General features: G+C 44.7%; 1 protein-coding gene across 1 annotated transcript in view; it reads right to left on the bottom strand.

Moving 5' to 3' along the window:
- Positions 1-704: 704 nt before the first annotated feature.
- PLBD1 (phospholipase B domain containing 1) overlaps positions 705-22,758 on the bottom strand; it is a 245,604-nt gene continuing 223,550 nt past the window's right edge. The window contains exon 11 of the mRNA XM_069231448.1: positions 705-959. Coding sequence (XP_069087549.1) covers positions 792-959 — 168 coding nt within the window. The 3' untranslated portion in view covers positions 705-791. The remainder of the gene's footprint in view (positions 960-22,758) is intronic.

Here is a 22,758-nt window from a genome sequence, read left to right as displayed (position 1 = left end):
AGAGCTTCCGCTGCTGGGTGCTGCTGCTTGGCCGCAAACAGCCAGACTTCTCTGAACTGAGCAGGACTCATGGGAGCCCATTGCTGAACTTGTCTGTGCTGCAAGAGCAGTGAAAACGTGAACTGGGCTAGTTGGGCACTGGGGGACACACTAGTGCTGTGGCACAATAGACACTTTTGACTAAGTTGCTAAAGAGTCAAAACGGAGAACTTTTGAGTACGGCCTAATAGTTTGCATTCCCTGATGCAGCCACTAGTGAATGTGGTGTAACCCTGAACATGTAATGCGAAGGAGAAAGGCACAGGGATTTGCCTGACAACGACTTAAGTCTTGGCCTCAAAGGGGATTATTGTTGCTCCTGAATGTTGCACTTCGTTACATGTGTAGAGATAGAAATAAAATATTACTTTTCTTATAAATAGCAAGTATTTGGTTGGACACTGATTTACTGTTCCTACTGTTTGTATTTTGAGTTATGAGTCGTGTTCACTGAACTGTATCTATCGGTAGGCCATTTCAACAAATGGATTGTCAATAGCAAATATGTTCAGTGAAGTGTTCTTTTTTCAACTTATTGACAGACGAAAATAATGAAATAAGATATAACTCACTAAACCACATCAAATGTACTATCGGACACACACAAAAAATTCTTCGAATGGGGAAAATGTAAGGTTCAAGAACAAAAATTTGAACTGGAAAGGTTTTGAAATATAATGATTTATTTTTGTAAATTTAAATAAACAATAGCTATGCTCTCTCTGTACACTATATTTGGTAATAAACCTTTATCAAAGGACGGGTTGCATGAGCACAAAGCTGAAGTTATAAGTTTCTGGCAAGCCCTCGTGGACTGTCTGGTTAAAACGACTCCAGCTGAAAGGTGGGAGATCGTCTGACACGGTTGGTCCATTGATGGCATAGGACGTAAAGGTGGCAGCCATATGAAAATCAGCAACCTGCAAAGCAAGGAAAAGAAAATATTAGAACCCTTTGGTCAAAGGACCAGGCTTTAAAACATGACTTTATGTAATGCATCTTTATAGCACAAACCTATCTCTGATAACAAGGTGCAGGTAAAAATGGTGTGGTAAATAGAATCAATGTAAACTGTTGGAATCAAGACCAGATTATTAGAGACAGCATGTTCCAAAGTCTGGGGACCTAAACAGAGTTGGTTGCTTTCTGGATCCTTCTCTTGAGACTTCTGAGGCAGACCTCTGTCCCCTTGTGCCAACAATGGATGGCCAGTTTGTTGGCAAGATAGCCCATGTTCTTTGAACTCTGCACTTTAGCACCCTTTTGTTGAGTCATGCAGTGTTGGAGGACTGGCGTAAAACAATGGTGCTCATGCACCACCAAACTTGTGGTTATCCACCACTCTATTTAGAGTTGCAAGTAAGTGCTGTCTATACATCAGTAGAGCGACGGCTGACTTCACCAATGTAAACCTTTGACCTTATGACTGATCTGCTACTGAGCGATCACGTCAAAGGGGCAGTAGCCTGGCTCATTTTAAGGTAGGGCAACGTCACGTTTTCCCTATCTGAGGCCACCAACCAAGGCAGAGTATTGATGAAGCAGAAAATGAAGGTTTTGATTTATTAACGCTTAGACGTAGTGCTGAAATAATCATGTGTGACTTTAACCGAACTAATAAAGATTGTACGGGGACAAAATGTGCCCTCAGAGTAGTTCGTCATCATTTATACGCGTGCTTTATATAACGTGGTGTATTAGAATTGCACTAATCCGACATAATCATAAACGTGTGCAACGATTTGCCTGTTTGAAATGTTTTAGCTTAGCATGACTTTAGCGGAGGCTTTGGCCTAGTTGCCTGGTCTCACGGTTTAGATGCTCGTATTTTTCCACTGTGCAAATAAACGTGTATTTTTGCTTGAAGCTGTATTTTTCCACAGAAACTGTTCACATGCTTATCTTAAGGTTTTGTGCCAGCCTGGCATACTTTCTCTTTACTTCAAGGTCAATTTGCAGGTGCGGACAATGGAGGCTCTGAAAGTGAGCTAATTGGTAGACAATGTTGCAATTTGCGTACCCATCTCCAAGGATAATGTATGCTTAAGTAAAAGCTTGAGAACTGTCGTTCTTGATTGGTCAATTTGAAGCTAACCTATGAACCCTCCAATGGAAGACCCTACTGGACTTGAACTGTTGTCTATAAAAACCAGGTGCACGAGAGGAAACTCTCTCTCTATCGTCGGACATCCCGCCATTTTGACTTCGTAGCTATTATGGCCCACTTCGCTGCGACGCCATTTTGAGAGACTTTGATGCTTTCTCTAATCGAGAGAAAGAGACTTTAAATGATTCTGGCCCTAGAGACTTTAACTTTGATCTGATCCCTTTGCATGAAGTAGTAGTTTTACCTTGCCGCCGTGAGGCACTTGCCCCGTCCACCCCTGCCCCTTTGCCCAGTCCTATGCTGATCAAACGGTATCCATGCTGACCGAAGAACGATACCTGTGAGACGAAGACTTCCTTGATTGCTGATCGTAATTGGTAAATATGAAAGGAAATTGTAAAATTGCATTGTGTTTCCTTTAGGTAACCAACTGCTGATTTTGATAAGAGCCCTAGTTAGGAGTTTTCTAAATTAATGTTGCTAAATTGTTTTCGCATGAAGTCCCACATGCTGATGCTAATTTGAGGTTAGGTGAGGATTCCATATGTTGCACGATGCAATTTGAGACCTTGTTATGCTGACTAAATGTATGCTATTAGTTCATTACAGATTATAGTCTTAGTGATTTGCATTGCTATTATCGAATGCCTTGTGATTCAAATGCTACATAGATTGCACTTGTTTCGCCGCTATGGACAGCTATTAATGTTCATTTACGTTTATCATTTAGTGTTGAGACATATATATATTGTGCTAGCTTTGCTAATATAGGGAAATAAAATTTACTAACTTTGGATAAACTGGTGTGATTATTCCTGACTGAAAGGTCAGGGTTCGCCGAAATGTATTCTGGATTAATTGTTAAGTGTTATGTCGAACAAGGTATTGCTTATGTTCGTTATTGATTATTGATTTGATGCGACTGATCGATATAAGAGTACAGAGAGTTCCCACTAAGTCAAAAGATTCATCGGCCTAAAGAGCGTCCGAAGCAGGTAAAATTATTAGTACGGACCGCTCTATCAGTAGATGGTAGCAGAGGACGGTTACGTCTTTTGGGACCCTGTACTCCTAAAGTACATGGTGTTGATTTAACGATTACGCATTTTGAGACCACACTTGAGAAGTTGAATTAGATTTTTCTTGGATAAAACTGATTGACAGAATGATGATGGGCTAGGTCCACCGCGACTTTCCTGGGATCTCGGAGCTTGCGAATGGAGAGAATGGAGGTGTGGATTCGGCGTTGGCGGTACTAGTGATGGTGTGAGTGGAGTTAGGGTTTTGCGCTTGCACAGCTTATTGCCGCAGGGTGTGTGAAAAGGTTGCAAGGATTTTCTTTTTAAAGGATAGCGGAGGTGCGACTCCGAGTGTAGAAGTAGTGAAGTCGTCGAACTTCATAGAGATAGCGGAGGTGCGGCTCCGAGTGTGAGAGTAGGGAAGTCGTCGAACTTCATGTGCGTGTGGCGCTTTGTGCATAAAAAGGTCCACGTGGTTGTTGTTGTTGAGACGGGCCCTGCGAGGTCAAGAGACTCCGGAGTATGTTGATCCATGTTGTGGTCTGGGCGGTTTAGTAGGTTGATCGGGCGTGGTCAACGAGTCGGTACGTGTGTTAGGGAGTGAAAGAAACTTCGACTTCGGGCTTTGACAAGGTTCTAAGTGCACTAGAACAGATCATTGACAAGTTGAGAGTAGATCTGCGGGTCAGATTTGCTTGCGAACGTGGGGACTGAGAAAGACGGAATAGCGGCCGAGGCTAGTGAAAGGTCCCTAAGGTCCTGAAGCGACTGTGTTACCCTTCCTGTAGTAAACCGACAGATCTGTTTTATTTTTTGGTAGCTCGCGATACATGCGAAAGTTGTTACGGAAAGAGGTGAGTGAAGGAGGACTAGCCGCGAGGCTTTGTCAGCCGCAGTGTGTGTGAGTGTGACGTCACTAGGAGCCGCGCTGGGATAAGTTGGTTGTAGAGAAGGGTCGCGCACGGATTGGACGCAGTCCGTGGGGCTCGATTGGAAGGGGAAAGGCAGGCGAAGAGTATTCCGGGAATTAAAGTCACCTATTGATTACAAACTTTGAAATAAAAGACGAGAAAATGAAATTCTTTAAAGCATTCAGGAGTGTGATGAAGGGGGAGTCTTACATTAAAGCGAGCGTAGGAGAGGAGACGCCGCCCGAGGGTACACCAGCTTACATTGTAATGGAAGAGAAGGGGGTAGCTCCGTGCCTTTGGCTAAAGCAGTGGCACAAGCTGACAGAGAAACATGGGAGCGTAGCGTTCCCGATACATGGGACATTCAATATAAGGATTCTAGAGAATTTGAGATTCACGATGTACGACATGAAGGTGCCTCCAAGGCCAGCACAGTTTGAGGCTCTAGCGATTTGGGAACTAATGGCCAGACAGCAACAGCAAAAGAAGTTTGAGACCAGGATGAGAAAGGTAGAAAAGACACTAGCGGATGCTAGGTGGGATAATGCACAGAAGGTGTGGAGGTCAGATGTATTGCAGGGGATAAAATTGTTTCCCGCAATTACTAAGGAAGAAGAGGAGACAGGTAAGAAAGCTACCTGTAAGACGGACAGGAAGTGTTCCAAGGATAGAGAGGACGAGGAAAAGTTGAGAAGGGAAGAGGAGCTAGAGGATGAGGAGTTAATAATGCAATTGCTGAACGACCGTCCACCGCCTTATGCAGAGAATGGACAAGGTCCAAGTGCCAGTTCTGCCCCTCCGGCACCGGTACAGAACAATGAAACTCAGAGTTCAGGAGCTTCATCGGGATCTAAGGACTCGAGTTTATTGTTCACCCCGCAGATACCGCAGGTTAGGAGAATATATCCAGATGTGCCCGTGTTGAAACAAGCAGAAAATTATCAGCCGCAGATGCCAGGATACTACAACAGTGATAACAGTACAGGAACAATTCTAGAACCAACCGTAAGGGGAGTACAGAATGGTTACAACCAAACAATGGGACAAGCTGAATCATCTCAGTTTCTGCTGCCCCAGAAGCAGATGCAGGGGGGAAACGCACATGCTCAAATGACGGGGAGTCAGGTGGGCATGCCGGCAATGATGACCCATGGTGTGGGCATGAACATGCCACAGAACATGGGAAATGGGCAGAACCCAGACGCGATATCACTACCCATTACTGTAGGTCCACCTGTACCTCTGTATAGTCAGCCTAATCTAGGTATGAGCGGTCAGGGATCGATGCTGCAGAGTGGGACAGAAAGGAGGTGCATAGAGAACACTCCAGGGATAACTCCGATAGCGGCTCAACCAAATGGACCCGGATCCTTGATGGAGTTTAGTCCCATATGTGCTCAGTCGACACTGGTGAGGTTGAGTCCCCCACTGATAATACCTCTAACATCGAATACTGAGAAGTTGCCGCAACCATCAATGGCAGTCGATGTGAATGCTACGCTGATGGGGGTGAATGCGCAACAGTTGACACAATGGTTCACAGTCTAAACTCCACACAAAGTTCAGCCAGTGGGAAAGGAGAAGACTATATGAATAGGGTCAGGTTGAACATGGAAGCAAAAGAATTGGTGGAAGGGACCATGGGTGTGAACAGGTTAGAGTCCTACACGGAAGAAGAGCTGAGGTATCTATGTCCCAGGATTACGAAGGAAGTGAACAAGATACATAAGAGCTTGCAGGAAGCAGCTGACAGAAACGGGGTTGACATAGATAAGATGAAACACTTGAGCAGGAGCTACAGGTTGGATTTTGGAACCACAGATTTTGAACACATGAGGTCAGCAGGCATGAAGACACACCTTAGAGAATTGCTGCAGAGTGCCCAAGTGTGGAGGTGTCTAGACAAGTGGGAAAGTAGGTGGGTAAAGAGGAAGGAGAAGAGGAGGGACAGTGCTACAGAGCACAATGAGAAAAGACCACAGAGCAGCGGGACAGTAACCATGTTACCAATGAGGGAGACAGCAGGGGGTAAATTAGTACATGTACCATGGCACAGAAGCGACATTCAGTCATTTACGGACGATTTTCCCAAACTGAGAGAGAAACCGATCGAATGGTATCAACAGACTGATAGGTTTGTGAAGCTTGCAAAATGCCTCTGGGAAGACCTGAACACTCTCTTTGAGATTGTGGTTCCGGCGGATTTGTGGGAGGATTGCAAAAGAGCTGTAGGTTGGCCGACAAGTGAACCAGAAAGAGACAGGGAGACGGGTGCACCATCACCTATGGTGATGAGCTTGTACTATAAGGTGATTGAGCATTTGAAAACAAAGGTACCCGCGAAAAACGTGGACTGGCAGAAGATTGATCGAACTGCCCAAGAGACTAAAGAATCGATTCATAGTTACTATGAGAGGTTGTTGAAGGCGTTCAAGAATTACAGTGGCACAGAAACAATCGAGGCAAAGGACATGCTCCATTTTGTCTTCAGATTTGTGGAAGGGCTGAGGCCAGAGATAAGTCAGATGATAAAGTCGCATTTGATTTGTTGGCAATCGAAACCAATTGATGAGGTGTTGAATTATGCGAAATACTGTAGTGACGAAATCGAAGTGAAACAGAAAAAGTTGAAAGAGAAGGTGATGATGATGCAGCTTAAGGCAGCTCAGACAGGTTTGCAAGGTTTGCAGGGTTTGCAAGGGATGCAAGGGTTCCAACAGCAGATATCGCAACCGCAGCCGCAGTTGCAGGGAAACATGGCGTTTCAGTCACAGCCTAGAGGCAGAGGCAGAGGAGGTTTTGTGAATAATGGTCCGGATTTGAACACTGTTGTGACGGGTGTGCAGGCAATGAAGAAGGTGATGCCGTGTCACGTGTGCGGAATTGTCGGTCATTGGAAACGCGAGTGCCCGATGGTGGTGCAGGAAGGTGCAGGTGCAAGTGTAGGTGTTGGTCAGCAAAACAATGATGTCAATGCATTTCAGACAATGAGGGGACCGAAATTGAGAGGTCCAAGCCCAAATTTTCAGACCGTAAATCAGTTGCAGGGATTACAACCTATGCAGCCGCAGCAGATGCAGATGCCTCGTATGCAGATGACGCAGATGCAGCCGATGCAACAGCAGTTACCTATGGTACCTAATCAGCAAATGCAAATACCATTGGCACCAATGAGTCAGCAGCAAGTGATGGTTCCTCCACAGGTCTCGGGTCAGGTAATGAGTACAAATGGCACAGTACAACAGTTCCCATTACACAGTGAGAGTGGAATAAACAATGTATGGGAGAGTGAAAGTTCAGGAGAAGAAGGAGATTGTGTGCTTGCAGCATCCTTGGAAGTTGATCAAAAGGGTCCGTACGTAGAGGGAAGAGTAATGGGTCATCGTGTCTCGTTTTTGGTTGACACGGGGGCAACACGTTCAACTGTTAAGAGCAGTGAAGTACCGAATTTGCCACTCTCAGGGAGGACAATTCAAGTGGTGGGAGTAGCAAACAGGCACCTGACAAACCCAATAACAGATCCGGTACCCGTTAGCATCGGTAACTATCAAGGGGTACATCAGTTTGTGGTATGTGACTCAAGCCCAATAGCACTGTTAGGGAGAGACCTATTGTGCAAATTGGGTTGTTCGATAATGTGTTCGAACGAAGGAATAACAATACAGACGAGCAGTGATGGGGAAGAAGAGGACAGTGTAGAGGGGGATGAGATGGAAACTGTAGATGAAGAGTATCCTCTGATTTGTCTTTTCCCGATGATAACTGAAGAAGATATTCCAGCCGAATTACGGGAGACAGTCGGGAAAGAAGTGTGGGATATGACAGGGAAAGAGGTGGGATTGATAAAAGGGGTGGAACCGGTGAAAGTGGCTGTAAAGCCCAATGCAATCTTTCCCCAGACCCCACAATACCACATGCCACAAGACACCCTCATGAAAGTTGCCCAACTCATTGACGAGTTTGTAAAACAGGGAGTACTGAAAGAAGTATTAAGCAGTCCATGTAATTCACCAATAATGGGACTGATAAAGCCAAGTGGAAAGGTCCGACTTGTGCAGGACTTGAGAAAAATAAATAACATCATAGTCAAATGCTGCCCAGTAGTACCGAATCCAGCTGTGATAATGTTCCAGGTCCCTTGCGATGCTGAGTGGTTCTCAGTCATCGATTTGTCACAAGCGTTCTTCTCGGTGCCTCTGCATGAGGACAGCCAATTCCTCTTTTGTTTCAAATTCCTAGACAGAGTATACAGTTGGTGTCGAATTCCCCAAGGGTTTTCTGAGTCACCGTCAATATTCAATCAGATTCTAAAGAAAGATTTGGAAGCCTTAGAATTGCCATTCGAGTCAACCCTAGTACAGTACATTGATGACTTACTGGTTGCGTCAAAGACAGAAAGTGGCTGCACAGCCGATACCATTGCTCTGTTGAATCATTTGGGAGGGAATGGACATAAGGTGTCTCCTTCCAAATTGCAGTTCTGTCAGAAGAAAGTGAAATACTTGGGTCACCAGATAGAGAAAGGGTCACGGAGAATAATGAAGGAAAGAATAACAAGCGTACTTCAAATGAGTCCACCCAAGACAAGGAGGGAGGTGAGGAAGTTTTTGGGAATGGTGGGTTATTGTCGCCAGTGGATCCCCAACTTCTCCACTCTAGCAAAGCCTCTACTGAAACTGACCCAGAAGGATGCTTTGGATCAAATTGAACTGAAAGAAGATGAGATGGATGCTTTTGTTGAATTGAAAGAGTGCATGTGTAGGGCTCCAGCTTTAGGTATGCCTGACTACACAAAGCCTTTCACATTGTTTTGTCATGAACGTGATGCATGTTCTCTGTCTGTCTTGACTCAAGCCCATGGTGGCGTAAACAGACCAGTAGCGTATTTTTCAGCTACTTTGGATCCGGTCGCAGCAGCACTCCCAGGGTGTTTGCGCGCCGTAGCAGCAGTTGGTATCAGCCTCACTCAGAGTGAAGGTATAGTGATGGGACACCCAGTAACAGTCATGGTCCCTCACTCAGTTGAGATACTTTTGACCCGCTCCCGAACGCAGCACATGACTGGAGCAAGACTCACAAGGTATGAAACGATAATTCTGGGCTCACCGAATGTGCAGCTGAAAAGGTGCACTACGTTGAATCCAGCAACCTTGCTCCCTGGAGAAAATGCCGAAATTGAGAACGCTGAAGACGTCGAGCATGACTGCCTTCAGGTGACTGAATTTTGCACAAAACCTCGACCGGACATTAAAGATACTAAACTTGATGAAAATGACCAAATTCTTTTTGTTGATGGTTCATGTCTAAGAGACGGGATGGGGATTTTGAAAGCAGGATATGCTGTATGTACGGTAACAGGGGTCTTGGAAGCGGGATGGCTTCAAGGAGTCTATTCTGCACAAGTAGCAGAACTTGTAGCCCTTACAAGAGCATGTCAACTGTCTGCATTGATGAAAGTCACCATTTACACTGATAGTCAATACGGGTTTGGGATTGTGCATGACTTTGGACAACTATGGTCACAAAGAGGGTTCCTGACTTCTTCAGGATCCCCAGTGAAAAACGGGGAGAGAATAAGGGAATTGTTACACGCCATTCAAGTGCCAGCCGAAGTTGCAGTGGTAAAGTGTAGTGCTCATACAAAAGGACAGGACTATGTTTCTCTGGGGAATGCATATGCGGATCAAGTCGCAAGATTTTGTGCCTTGAACTGTATATTACTCAGAGATGAATGGAATTCAATAAGTGAGCCAGAACTCGAACCAGCTGAAGCATTTGCCTTAAAGGTTGTAGATACAATAGATGAACTAAAAGCATTACAAAATAATGTCAAGGAGGATGAAAGAGATTCCTGGATTAAATCACAATGTATAAAGAGACAAGACGAGTTATGGGTTTCACATGAGGGAAAATTTGTTTTGCCAAACAGTCTCTTATCACAGCTTGCGCGGTCCTATCATGGGCAAGCTCACCTAGGGAGAGATGCCATGATAAGATTGTTCAAAACTGATTGGTTTAACCCCAGATTTCGTCAAGCTGCAGAAGCAGTTTGCCATCGATGTGTCACTTGCCAGCAGATGAACCCAGGAAAGGGAACAGTTGTGAACACGAGCCACATTGGTAGGGCAAGCGGGCCTTTTAGTAGAATGCAGATGGACTTCATTGAGATGCCTGTGCATGGAGGTCTGAAATATGTGTTGGTGATTGTGTGCATTTTTAGTCACTGGATTGAGGCATACCCCACACGTAGAAATGACAGCCTTACAGTTGCAAAGCTATTGTTGAGGGAGTTGATACCACGTTTCGGATTCCCGATCTCTTTAGAATCAGATAGGGGAAGTCACTTCAATAACGAGGTGATAAAGTTACTCTGCGAAGCGCTGAACATCGAGCAAAAGCTGCATTGTAGCTATCGCCCTGAAGCATCAGGACTGGTGGAGCAAATGAATGGTACACTGAAATCAAGAATGGCGAAAATATGTGCATCGACAAATTTGAAATGGCCTGACGCATTGCCCTTAGTGCTAATGTCAATGAGAAACACCCCTGATAGAAAGACTGGATTGTCTCCGCATGAAATTCTCATGGGCAGGGCTATGAGACTTCCTGCAGTTCCCGCAAACGCGCTTTTGAATATTACAGATGATATGGTGTTAGACTACTGCAAAGGTCTGGCTGACGTGGTTCGCTCTTTCTCTCACCAGGTGGAAGCGACCACCTTGCCACCCATCCAAGGTCCAGGACACGCACTGAAAGCAGGTGACTGGGTCGTGGTAAAGAAGCACGTGAGGAAGTCGTGTCTGGAACCCCGTTGGAAAGGCCCTTTCCAAGTGATCCTGACGACAACTACCGCTGTGAAGTGTGCGGGGGTTCCCAACTGGATTCACGCCAGTCACACAAAGAAGGTGTTGTGTCCCACAGATGAGGAAGTTGAAGCGCTGAAACTACCAGTGCCTGACAAAGCAGTGCTGAGTGCTGAGACAGAACAAAACCGAACTGAAAGTGAACAGGCAGAAACAGGAGAGAAAGAGATATTCTCTGAGGACGAAGACGCTAACTCGCTTGGGGGAGACCAAGGAGAAAGTTCAGACAGCGACGAAGAAGCTGAAGGTGACAAACAACCTGAAGCAGCTAAGGGTAGCAAAAAGCCTGAAGAAGCCGAAGGTGACAAGGAACCTGAAGCAGCTGAAAGTGATAAAGAGCCTGACGAAAGTAACGGTGGCGAAGGGCTCGAAAAAGTTGAAAAAGCAGGAGAGCCTGATCAGAGGAGGGCTTTCCCAGAAGCAGACGATACAGAAAAAGAAAAAGAGAACGTGATCGATTCACCAGAAGAAGGGGACAAAGGAGAAAAGAACGAAAAGGTTCAAGCTTCCACAGAAAAGATTGCAGGTCCATCAAACGGACACGGTGCAAAGAGAAAACTAAGTATTTCACCAATAAAAGAAAGGGGTAAAGAAAGTTTGAACGAAGGAGGAAGGCCAAAAGTGAAAGAGAAAAGAAAAGAAGTGACTGTTGTGGAACAATCGTCAAGTGAAGAAAAAGACTTGACAAAAGAGGAAAGTACTAGCGAAGCAGAGTCGAAAAGAGAAGCAAAATTGAAAAGGAAAAGGATACCAAACAGGAGATATTCCGGTCCTGAATGGGCATATGCGGTCAATGACGATTGGACTGACGAGTTTGTATCTCTAAGCATCGAGAACGAAGAAGAAGAAGAGATACCAATAGAAAAGAAAAGTTTCATAGACTCTGTCGATTGAAAGAGAAATAAATTATATTGCTTACTACAATCTAACGTGAAACAAACAACCAGCTGAGACATTGCTAAACCGGATGAGACTTGCTAAACCGATAAAAGACTGAGTTATTGCCAAATTGAGACAAATGCTGCTAACCGATAAGTGACTGGCCTCCTGAAGAAGACGGTGTGAACATTGCGCTTGTTCAGCTTTGTAACTGAATTGCTAAATAGTTTCATTTATAAGTGCTTCTAGCTCTCTGATTCTATATAGATCATGACTAGGTACGCTACGCAAAATAATAGAAAGAAATATTGTAAATATGTGTGTATAGGTTTAGTAATTACATGTGTACTAATAATAATGGCAATTGTGCTTGGAATGCATGGAAAGGGTGAGAATGAGAATATTGAGCCTTCTACTTTTGCTCCTGTTACTGTCACTGAACTAACCCCATTGAAAAGACTAGCATTGGATGAGAGACTTTTGCATGATAAGAAAGAGCTTTCGTATAACGTTTTCTATCGCTTGCTAACAGAGTATGTTGAGACTATGGATGCGAAGGATTGTTATGTGTGTACACAAATACCGACCTCAGTAAAGGAAGGGGTGACTTATCACCACATGCCTCTTACATACGGGATTACGTGTAGTATAGTAATGTCTAGGTTTTATGGTCAAACTAACATACAGTATTTTTATTCGAATTATGATGTTACCTTTGCTTATGTTCCTATAATAGCGCAGCTAAGCCAGATTGCTAAAGATTGGGATGCTAAGATAATGAGAGAATTTTTCGAGCCAATGCAACCTTTTGAAACGGCTCACGCTCAGGGAGAATCTTACTTGCTCAGTTTCTGCAGTAGAAATAAGCTTTTTAGATCGCACAGATGATAGAAGGGCACAAATGAAGGCGAAATTAGAAAAAGAGCTACATAAGAGGACTTCAGTAGATAATTATGATTTTGCTGCTATAAAGACACAAGGGAAAATAGCTTTAGATGCTTGGCATGTAGGGAAATTTTGTATATATCGAGGTGAATCCTATTATGACAATATTTTTGTAGGAGCGAGTGAGTGTAAGCATACGTTTATCTTTAAGGCCAAATGGACATTCATGATGAACGGACTTGATCCTGTCATTCCAGGTGTATATTACATTTGTGGGCATAATGCCTATTATCGTCTTCCAAAGGGATGGTGGGGGAGATGTTATTTGGGTATAGTGTTCCCAAAGGTTTATCAACTGGATGACGTATCGATGATTCAAAAGACATCTGGATCCCATCGTATCCAGAAAAGAGAGACCGCAGCTGCTGTGGTAGGAGATATATTTGGAGCCATGATTCCTTCATTGGGAGTTGTGTTGAATTCCATCAAAATAAGAAAGTTGTCTACTATAGTGGATAACGTTGACAAAGTTTTCAGGTGCTATAATCCTGGTAGATGCTGAACTTGCAGCGGAAAGAGCTATGACTCTTCAAAATAGGCTTGCTTTAGACATTCTTTTAGCAAAGGATGGTGGCGTTTGCAAAATGCTTGGTGCACGTCACTGTTGTACCTATATACCTGACAATAGTGTGAAAATTAAAACTATGCTTGCTAATCTAACAAAAGAAAGTGCAGATTTGAAGGAACTGAAAGAACCAGGAGTGTGGGAGAAGGTTGGGAAAGGGCTTGCTTCAGTGGGACATTGGATTGGGGGAATTTGGAATGGAATATTGTTAAAAATAATAGAGGGGATTTTAATAGTTATAATTTGTGTATTTGGAATTTGGGGAATAAAAAGGGGAATAATAATGATTATGGAAAGAATTAAAAGAAGAAAAGAAGAGAAAATTATGAAAAGAATGGCAGAAGAATACAAGGCGCAAACTAGGGGAATTAAAAGGAAAAGGGAACTGACAGAATTTTAATGGAATAAAATTTGTGGGCATGATTTGTGTGATGACAAGTAGTCATCAGAGGAGGGATTGATGAAGCAGAAAATGAAGGTTTTGATTTATTAACGCTTAGACGTAGTGCTGAAATAATCATGTGTGACTTTAACCGAACTAATAAAGATTGTACGGGGACAAAATGTGCCCTCAGAGTAGTTCGTCATCATTTATACGCGTGCTTTATATAACGTGGTGTATTAGAATTGCACTAATCCGACATAATCATAAACGTGTGCTACGATTTGCCTGTTTGAAATGTTTTAGCTTAGCATGACTTTAGCGGAGGCTTTGGCCTAGTTGCCTGGTCTCACGGTTTAGATGCTCGTATTTTTCCACTGTGCAAATAAACGTGTATTTTTGCTTGAAGCTGTATTTTTCCACAGAAACTGTTCACATGCTTATCTTAAGGTTTTGTGCCAGCCTGGCATACTTTCTCTTTACTTCAAGGTCAATTTGCAGGTGCGGACAATGGAGGCTCTGAAAGTGAGCTAATTGGTAGACAATGTTGCAACTTGCGTACCCATCTCCAAGGATAATGTATGCTTAAGTAAAAGCTTGAGAACTGTCGTTTTTGATTGGTCAATTTGAAGCTAACCTATGAACCCTCCAATGGAAGACCCTACTGGACTTGAACTGTTGTCTATAAAAACCAGGTGCACGAGAGGAAACTCTCTCTCTATCATCGGACATCCCGCCATTTTGACTTCGTAGCTATTATGGCCCACTTCGCTGCGACGCCATTTTGAGAGACTTTGATGCTTTCTCTAATCGAGAGAAAGAGACTTTAAATGATTCTGGCCCTAGAGACTTTAACTTTGATCTGATCCCTTTGCATGAAGTAGTAGTTTTACCTTGCCGCCGTGAGGCACTTGCCCCGTCCACCCCTGCCCCTTTGCCCAGTCCTATGCTGATCAAACGGTATCCATGCTGACCGAAGAACGATACCTGTGAGACGAAGACTTCCTTGATTGCTGATCGTAATTGGTAAATATGAAAGGAAATTGTAAAATTGCATTGTGTTTCCTTTAGGTAACCAACTGCTGATTTTGATAAGAGCCCTAGTTAGGAGTTTTCTAAATTAATGTTGCTAAATTGTTTTCGCATGAAGTCCCACATGCTGATGCTAATTTGAGGTTAGGTGAGGATTCCATATGTTGCACGATGCAATTTGAGACCTTGTTATGCTGACTAAATGTATGCTATTAGTTCATTACAGATTATAGTCTTAGTGATTTGCATTGCTATTATCGAATGCCTTGTGATTCAAATGCTACATAGATTGCACTTGTTTCGCCGCTATGGACAGCTATTAATGTTCATTTACGTTTATCATTTAGTGTTGAGACATATATATATTGTGCTAGCTTTGCTAATATAGGGAAATAAAATTCACTAACTTTGGATAAACTGGTGTGATTATTCCTGACTGAAAGGTCAGGGTTCGCCGAAATGTATTCTGGATTAATTGTTAAGTGTTATGTCGAACAAGGTATTGCTTATGTTCGTTATTGATTATTGATTTGATGCGACTGATCGATATAAGAGTACAGAGAGTTCCCACTAAGTCAAAAGATTCATCGGCCTAAAGAGCGTCCGAAGCAGGTAAAATTATTAGTACGGACCGCTCTATCAGTATACAAGGACATTTACTTCAATGCACCACTGCAATATGAAAGCAGGTTGAAATTATGGACCGCCTACGGTCAGCTTTCTACCTCCTCTCTGCCCATCGTGAACATAAGACATATGAAGTAGAAATACACCGACCGAGATGACATTAAAACACAGACTGTTAAACGGCTGAAGAGGGGACCTGCCCGCCTAAGAGAGTTCTGCTCAGTAATTGTAATAAAGGTGAGGAATGAACCGCATATCAAGTGCAACCACTAGACTCTCTGTGATGCTCTTGTAGCTTAGTTTCATCGTAGCTATGTCCATTCCTTTCTTAACAGACTGATATTAAACAGACATCAATAACTAAAGTAAAACTAAAACTATCACATTATTATCGAAAAATAGTTTTCTGGCACAGACATGTTGGTGTTATAAAGTTTTATTGTTTAGTTAATAAAAACCATTACAATGATTAAAACCTGCTCTGATTTAAACAATATTCTGATAAAATTGATGAAAAATGTTGTGCACAAGGGCCTGAGCAACTTGCATTTAAATAAGCAGACAATGCATTATCAGAAAGATTGACTAATAAGAGCAGATCGGGCAGTACGATATCGCTAGACAACCAGCACCAGCAGGATTAGCTGGCGGGGCTGGCTACTATAATTGATTTGCAACCTCTACAGGGTCCGGCACAGTAAACTACCGCTTCTTGTGGCAAATAGCGCACAATCAAGTAAGGCGACTAATATGTGCAAAGCATGCATAAAAATAACATCAACTGAACAGTGCAATTGCAAGACCAATTAACAACTGGTGCTGGCTATTATGCTTGATTTGGATCTTCTGTATATTCCAGCATTACAGACAGGGACAGCCGCTGCCTGCAAATATTAACACATTTTGCACATCTTGCCAGAGCCCAAGGGGCACAGTGAGAGAAACATATGATGGAGGCATTCAAGCATGATTGTGCCCAAAGTGCCAGAGCTACAGGTCTAATAAGGTATCTCTTCCACTGATCTACAGAGAGGCAACAGCGGAAGAGGTGTAGCCAGGATTCATTTTGGCAAGAACAAAACTGACAGGAACTTTTGCGTCTATAGTTAGCCCAAGAAGGGTTAAAAGCTTGTATTGGCAAAGCCAGCAACCGCATATACAAAATCTGGCGCCGAGTTTCGGCATTTAGGGCATCCAGTTGGTATGGATGCTGTGATCCGGTGAGGCAGGAAACATTCAGCGACTGTGCCAGAGGCGTATTTCCATGAGTTAATATGTCATGATCTCTCGAGATCGCCTTTGGTTGCTGATTGATGACTTTTTACCAGGAGCTAAATGGAACGTCCCCTATCTGGAGGGTAGTGTCGTCCAACTGAACATACTTCAGTGCACTTGTTTCTTGAGTGTGCCGCGGATTACCTGGAATTTCAAAAATGAATTTTAGATGACCTTTTATTGTTTGTGTATCGGCTCTTCTAGCCCTGGTGCAATACTTTAGCATAGCAGCTTGGCAACCAAGTGACTCCATCAGCAGACCCAGTTCCAGCCTTAATCTGGAACAACGAACATAGCGCAGTTGTTGAAAGGTTTTCTTATATGCCCTACAGTGAGATTGTTCCAGGACTTCATCCAAGGCGCCTGTATAAGCAAAACGGCCGTATTGCACAGCTGGGAGGAATGTCGCCTTCACTGCCCCTAATATTGGGGCTGCTGTTGCATAACTCAGTTGTCGACTTAACTGACCAACCCCATATGTATTTGTCGACCGTTTTTTTTTTATTGCATTTCTCTGTGCCACTGGGGTGCCATTCTCACTAAACCTTACTCCTAGGTAGTTATACGTTCTTGCTGTACTGATGCTCAGACTTTCCAAGCGCCAAGACAAGTTATTTTTACTTCTACACTTCCCAAATATAAGAACTTTGGATTTTTTCTTTATTTACATGGAGTTGGATTGGTCCAATTAAAAACGTTTAAGGCATTCAGAACGAGCTGTAAGCCAGGTCTTGTACGATGCGTAACCAATATATCGGCAGCATATTGTATTATTTGAAGCTTGGTAGAAACCGCCAGACTCCAAGCATTTCCGTAAGTCAGCTGTATGGAGATTGAAGAACAGGGGAGCCAGGGCACACCCCTGCTTCAGGCCCTGATTTGTTTTAATTTTGCAGGTTACTGAGCAAGTGCCAGTTTTCACTCAAATCCATGTCTTGGAGTATAGTGAAATTATGGCTCTTAACAGCGTAGCGGATATGCCCCATTTCTCCAGCTCTCTCCATAGGGTTGCCTTGTCTACTCTGTCGAATGCCGCACTATCATCGACAAAGCAATAGAAGAGCAGAAGGTCATTGGAGTTGGCGGCTTGGTGTTTTAAATAAGATAGAGCCAAGAGGATGTCTACAGTTGATGCCCCGACTCTAAAGCCAGATTGAAAGAACAGGAACATCTGTTGCTCATGTGCCCAAGCCTCCATTTGGTTCCAGCAGGATGCAAGCATTTGCTTTGGCCTCCATGACCAGGATGAACCCTCTTCACATTTAGGGTACAGTCGCATTTTGAAACACACTACTGTAAAGTGGAGCCAACAAGCTATCACAACTATCAGGGCCACACTTAAACCAGGATGCAGGACAGCCGTTGGGACCGGGGGCCCCATCTTTCCTCATGCATGTGATGATTTTTTTCCACCTTCCTGGCATGTATGTATTCGAGTTCTATATGCTCAGGATCCTCAAGTTGGAAAGGGGTCTCAACCCACAATCCTGCCCTGATCACTGGCCGCCATTCCCCTCCACCGGCTGGAGGCCAGTTGGAGAGGAAGGCTGTCAGTGTAAAAGCCTATAAAATGGCTCACCCAGGCATCTTCTGGGACACCATTCTCTGTTGTTAAATTGCAGCATTTTAGTTTGTTCACATGCTCCCCAAAAAGCGCATGGTTGGGGTTTTCAACAGCTGAAATAGTGTTGCCCATTCTTTTTGGTCCCTTGCCTCCTTGTGTACCCATATTATTTTCTTAAGGCATCGTCTCTTACAATGAACCTCTGCCTTTGAGTTTATTGCAGGATTTTGTTTGTACAACTGCTGAGCTCTATGAAAGGCCCTCCTTGCGATGATGATAGCTTTATCATATTGCTGGGCTGGCCTCCAGGCTCCACCAGGTTTTGTTAGGATAGATCTAGATACATCTCCTTTCAATAGGGAGGTGAGGTCCTCAATGTTCTCCTCCTACCACTTGAGAATCGAGTCCTGCTGCCTCGAGTTTACTGTGGCCTGCTTTCCTATCCAGGCTTTTACTGAAGCTGTATACTCCGGCCTCCACTTTATTCTTTTAACCAACTTTACATTCTCTTCCCCTGTTGAAATACTCAGTTCCTACTCTCCAGAGAGGGTTGTAACTGGAGATTCATAGTGCATTTTAATGGGCTGAGATCACATTCCAACCTTTCTTTTATCTCGAAATGCACCAGTTGCCTGGCCGGGCACTTAGAGACAAAGCCATAGGCTCTCATTATGTCCCTGGTGGTCTTCTGACCGCCAGGGTTAATGTGGCGGTATTACCGCCAACAGGCTGGCGGTACATACCACCACATTATGAGTGTGGCAGGTTGGCTGCAGCCAACCCGCCACTTCTCCACTCATACCGCCGCTGGGCAAGAGATGTCAATCTCCCACCCTGCGGCCCACAGAGTACTGCCGGCGGCATTCTGAGCCAGCCTACCGCCATGGTTTCTGTGGAGTTAGCAATGCCACGAAAACCTTGGCAGTAGGAATTCCTTCCCTGTCACTGGTAGGCGGCTCCCCACCTCCCCAACACTCACCTCACCCCCCCCATTCAAACACCCCTCACCCTACCACCCCCGATTCAAATACCCCATCCCCTCCGATATACGCATTCACCCCTCGCAACCCCACAAATGCACACGTGCCCACATCACCACCCTTCCCCCACCCCACTACAGTCACAGCGCCCCTCACACCACCCCCCCTCCCCGCACACAAACACCACGCATACACCCATTCACGTACACTGGCATACATGCATTCACAGACGCATTCGTCCAGACATACTCACACACATTCTTACACACAGACACACTGACATGCAGACACGCACTCACTTCACCATTCTTACACGCATTCACTCATACGCATACAACACAACACACACAGATGCACTTACACAAGCACTCAAACACAACACCCCCCATACTCCCACCCTCCTTCCCTGTCAGACGCCCGACTCACCTACTCCGGCGAGGAGGTCGTCCGACAGGGATCGGGAAGGGGCACTGCTACCGCCAGCAGCGCCCCATCAGCAGAACACAGCCAGGCTATATTTCTGCTCAAAATACGGCTGGTGATGTTCTACTGGCGGGGCGGTGCTGGTGTTAGCAGCACCAGGTCACCACGTCCGCGAGTATAAACACTGCCAGATTTCCGCCCTTAATGTGGCGGAAGTCAGGCAGTGCTCATAATCTGGCGGACTGATGGTCTCTGCCGCAGTGGAGGCCGTCACCGCGGCGGTAGGCAGTTATTACCGCCAAAGTTATAATGTGGGCCATTGTCTATGGTTGATCACCCTTGGCAAGTCGAGGGGAATGAACATTCCTTCTCTTTTATAAGAATCGCCCTTTGTGCTGATACCAATTTGTAAGCTGTCAAAATTTCCTGCATTATATGGCTCCCTCTCTCCGGAAGGCCGATGTCCGGAGATTCTCCTAAGCCACTGATATTAAAATCACCCACCATTACGAGTTCATGGGCGGGGTGTTCCAAAACAAGAGATTCAAGACTGTTCACCAATTCTTGGATCACCTTCAACTTGGATGTTTTTGCGGCATTGATATTGCAGTTAATCATAATCAGACCCATGTTCTTAATATTTAGTTTTAGGCCTCTAATGGAGACTACTTGGGCTATGCTATTGCTGTTTGCCACCATCTAGGTCAGCTGTATGCTTGATGAAAGTTGATAGGCCCCCAGACGGGCGATCAGACATACTTGTTCGTAGTGCACGGGTGAAGATCTTGTGGAAGCCTGGCAATATTGATGGGGCGAGATCCCAAACTTCCTGAAGGCAGAGGGTGTCATCTGCTTCCAAATAGGCCAGCACTTCCCTGTTTGTTCTAACACTACTGAGGGCTGCTATGTTCCAAGAGAGTATTGATAGCAATTTGTTTGGTCTCGAGGTCAAATGTGTGACACCTCTCTTGAGGCTAGAGCCTGTACCTCTGTCTTTTTAGTACAACGGACCACAACTCCCCCCAGACGCTATGTGTAGCTTTTTCCCTGGCTGGACACACCTCCATCTGGTTGTGTGTGCAGACAATAGTAAATCCTTCTAAGTCATCTGGGTTTGAGGTCCAGCCTCGGTTTCCCCAAGGTGTTCGTTTCAGCACACTAGTTGCAAGTTCCCTGGGATAGGATGATAGAAAAACACATGGGAATTTAGCTTGAGATAGAATGTTTAAGTCAATGCCCCATTCTGTGAAAGTTACTCTTTCAGCCCAGACTGCATCTCTCTGGGCCATTCTCTTCCAAGTTGGCATGGTTATTTCCTCAGTAGAGTTAAAAATGGGTGGAGCAAACCTTACCCCCCCAAGGTCCTCTGATGTCAGACGACTTAATGCTGGAACGTAACTAAACAAGCATAGCAGATTCCCTCTATTTAGAGTTTCCACTGGGCCCTTTGGGATGTATCGAGGGATGAAGAGTAGCTTAGGGCAGTTCTGCCCATCCATCTCACTTGCGACGCAAGTAGCAGGGTGCTGGGCTTCTATATGCACAATGGCAGAAACCATGCTGGGCAGCCCTGAGTGGGCTGTAACATCAATGAGAATGGGGCTTCTAAACACGCTCTGTTGTGGGAGGACATTAAAGCCTCACTACTGCTAGAGTGCAGTTGCAGTCCAGGGATGTCTGAAATGCTGCCTCATTGCCTGTCCATGGGGGCACTACATTGTATCTACCACGTAGGGGTGCATGATGATGATCCCAGCTGGTAGCCTGTAGCCTTCTGACACCACTTCAGGAGGATTCCAGTTGGATTGAGTACTTTAATCCGATTTTCCTTTTTTAGATCTAGAACACCCCACTGGGGGACCTGCATCTCCCCCAGTTGTAGCTGGCAGGGGGCACTTTGGCTGCTGTTGACTCTGCCTTGGAAACCAAGGATGTTGCATTACTGGGGGCTGAAGGCTCAATCGGAACCGACTGGGGCAGGAAGATCGGAAAGAGTTTTATTTGGTCTGTACCCCCCGAACTCCTGAAGTTTTAAGAGGTTTATACATTATCAAGGTTCTTTTTAATTAGTGTTGCTTCTTGGGTTGCTTTTTTAGCAGTTTTTTGTCCTCCTCGATAGGCTAACTGTTAATTGAGGGGCAATTGCAGAAGGTTATGCTGGGCTCTGCGACTTGTAAAGTGTCTGTGCCGGATGAGTTTGCGTTACAAGCTTTGAAGGTGGGAGAGGATGCTATCACTGCCTGAGGCTCTGATCTCGGTACATTAGCTTTAAATGTGCCCGCTAGTGCTCCCCGTGTATCAGGGAGGGAGCTTAGCTTATCAATGATTGGCAAGCATGGGCACATTTTTAGTGGATTTTCAGGTGGTTTAGCTTGATGCCAAATTCTAGGAGATGGTTTGAGAGTTTAATTTATCTGCGCTTCTATGTTGCTGAGCAATCAATAAGACAAATACCCTAATTCCTGGTCAGTAAAACTCACCTTTCTTTGCATGACGTGAAAGCCTTTTAAATTTGGTGAAGATCCACCATTTTGCTGAGTTTTAGGGTGGGGGCTCAACCGATCTGGGGACCACTCTAACTCCTGAGTAACTTGTGCCACTACCGTCATCTGAATTGGGTTTAATTTGAGTCCTGCGTTGGTCACTATAGCAGATGGAGTTATAAGAAGCAAAGGAATTTTGTATAACTTCTCCCCATTTATACTATCATGCCTGTTGGTGGAGGATAGCTTTGGTTTCGACAATTGTGTTGGAGCAGCTCTAAATGAATCAGTTGACTCTGTTAAAGGGACACTTTCTCTCAAACTAGGGCAGAAGTGAGATCTTTTAATTTTAGAGTCCCCAATTGTTTCTACTTCGTGAGTTAGGAGTTTTGTTACATTGAGAGGAGTGCTGACTGAAATGCTAGTCCGTCATCCTGAGGCCCCTGCACTGTGGGGCTTCCAATGCTGGTCTTGGGGCCCCTCATGCATTACCGGAGCATCCGCTCCCGCAGCTTTACAAAAGAACCGCTTTAATGAATAAGTAGCAGAAGAAGATTCCTGAATCCCCTGGGGAGGGGTGGGGCTGCGGCTTTGCCTGCTTGGCTTCATATGGCTGGAGACCTCAGGGTTGGAAGATGAAAGAGTGCCTCCGTAAATTGATTGC

This window comes from Pleurodeles waltl, chromosome 4_2 (assembly GCF_031143425.1).
Source record: "Pleurodeles waltl isolate 20211129_DDA chromosome 4_2, aPleWal1.hap1.20221129, whole genome shotgun sequence".
Taxonomy (NCBI): Eukaryota; Metazoa; Chordata; class Amphibia; order Caudata; family Salamandridae; genus Pleurodeles; species Pleurodeles waltl.
Note: the sequence above shows the minus strand (reverse complement) of the source record. Positions and strands in the feature narration are given on the sequence as shown.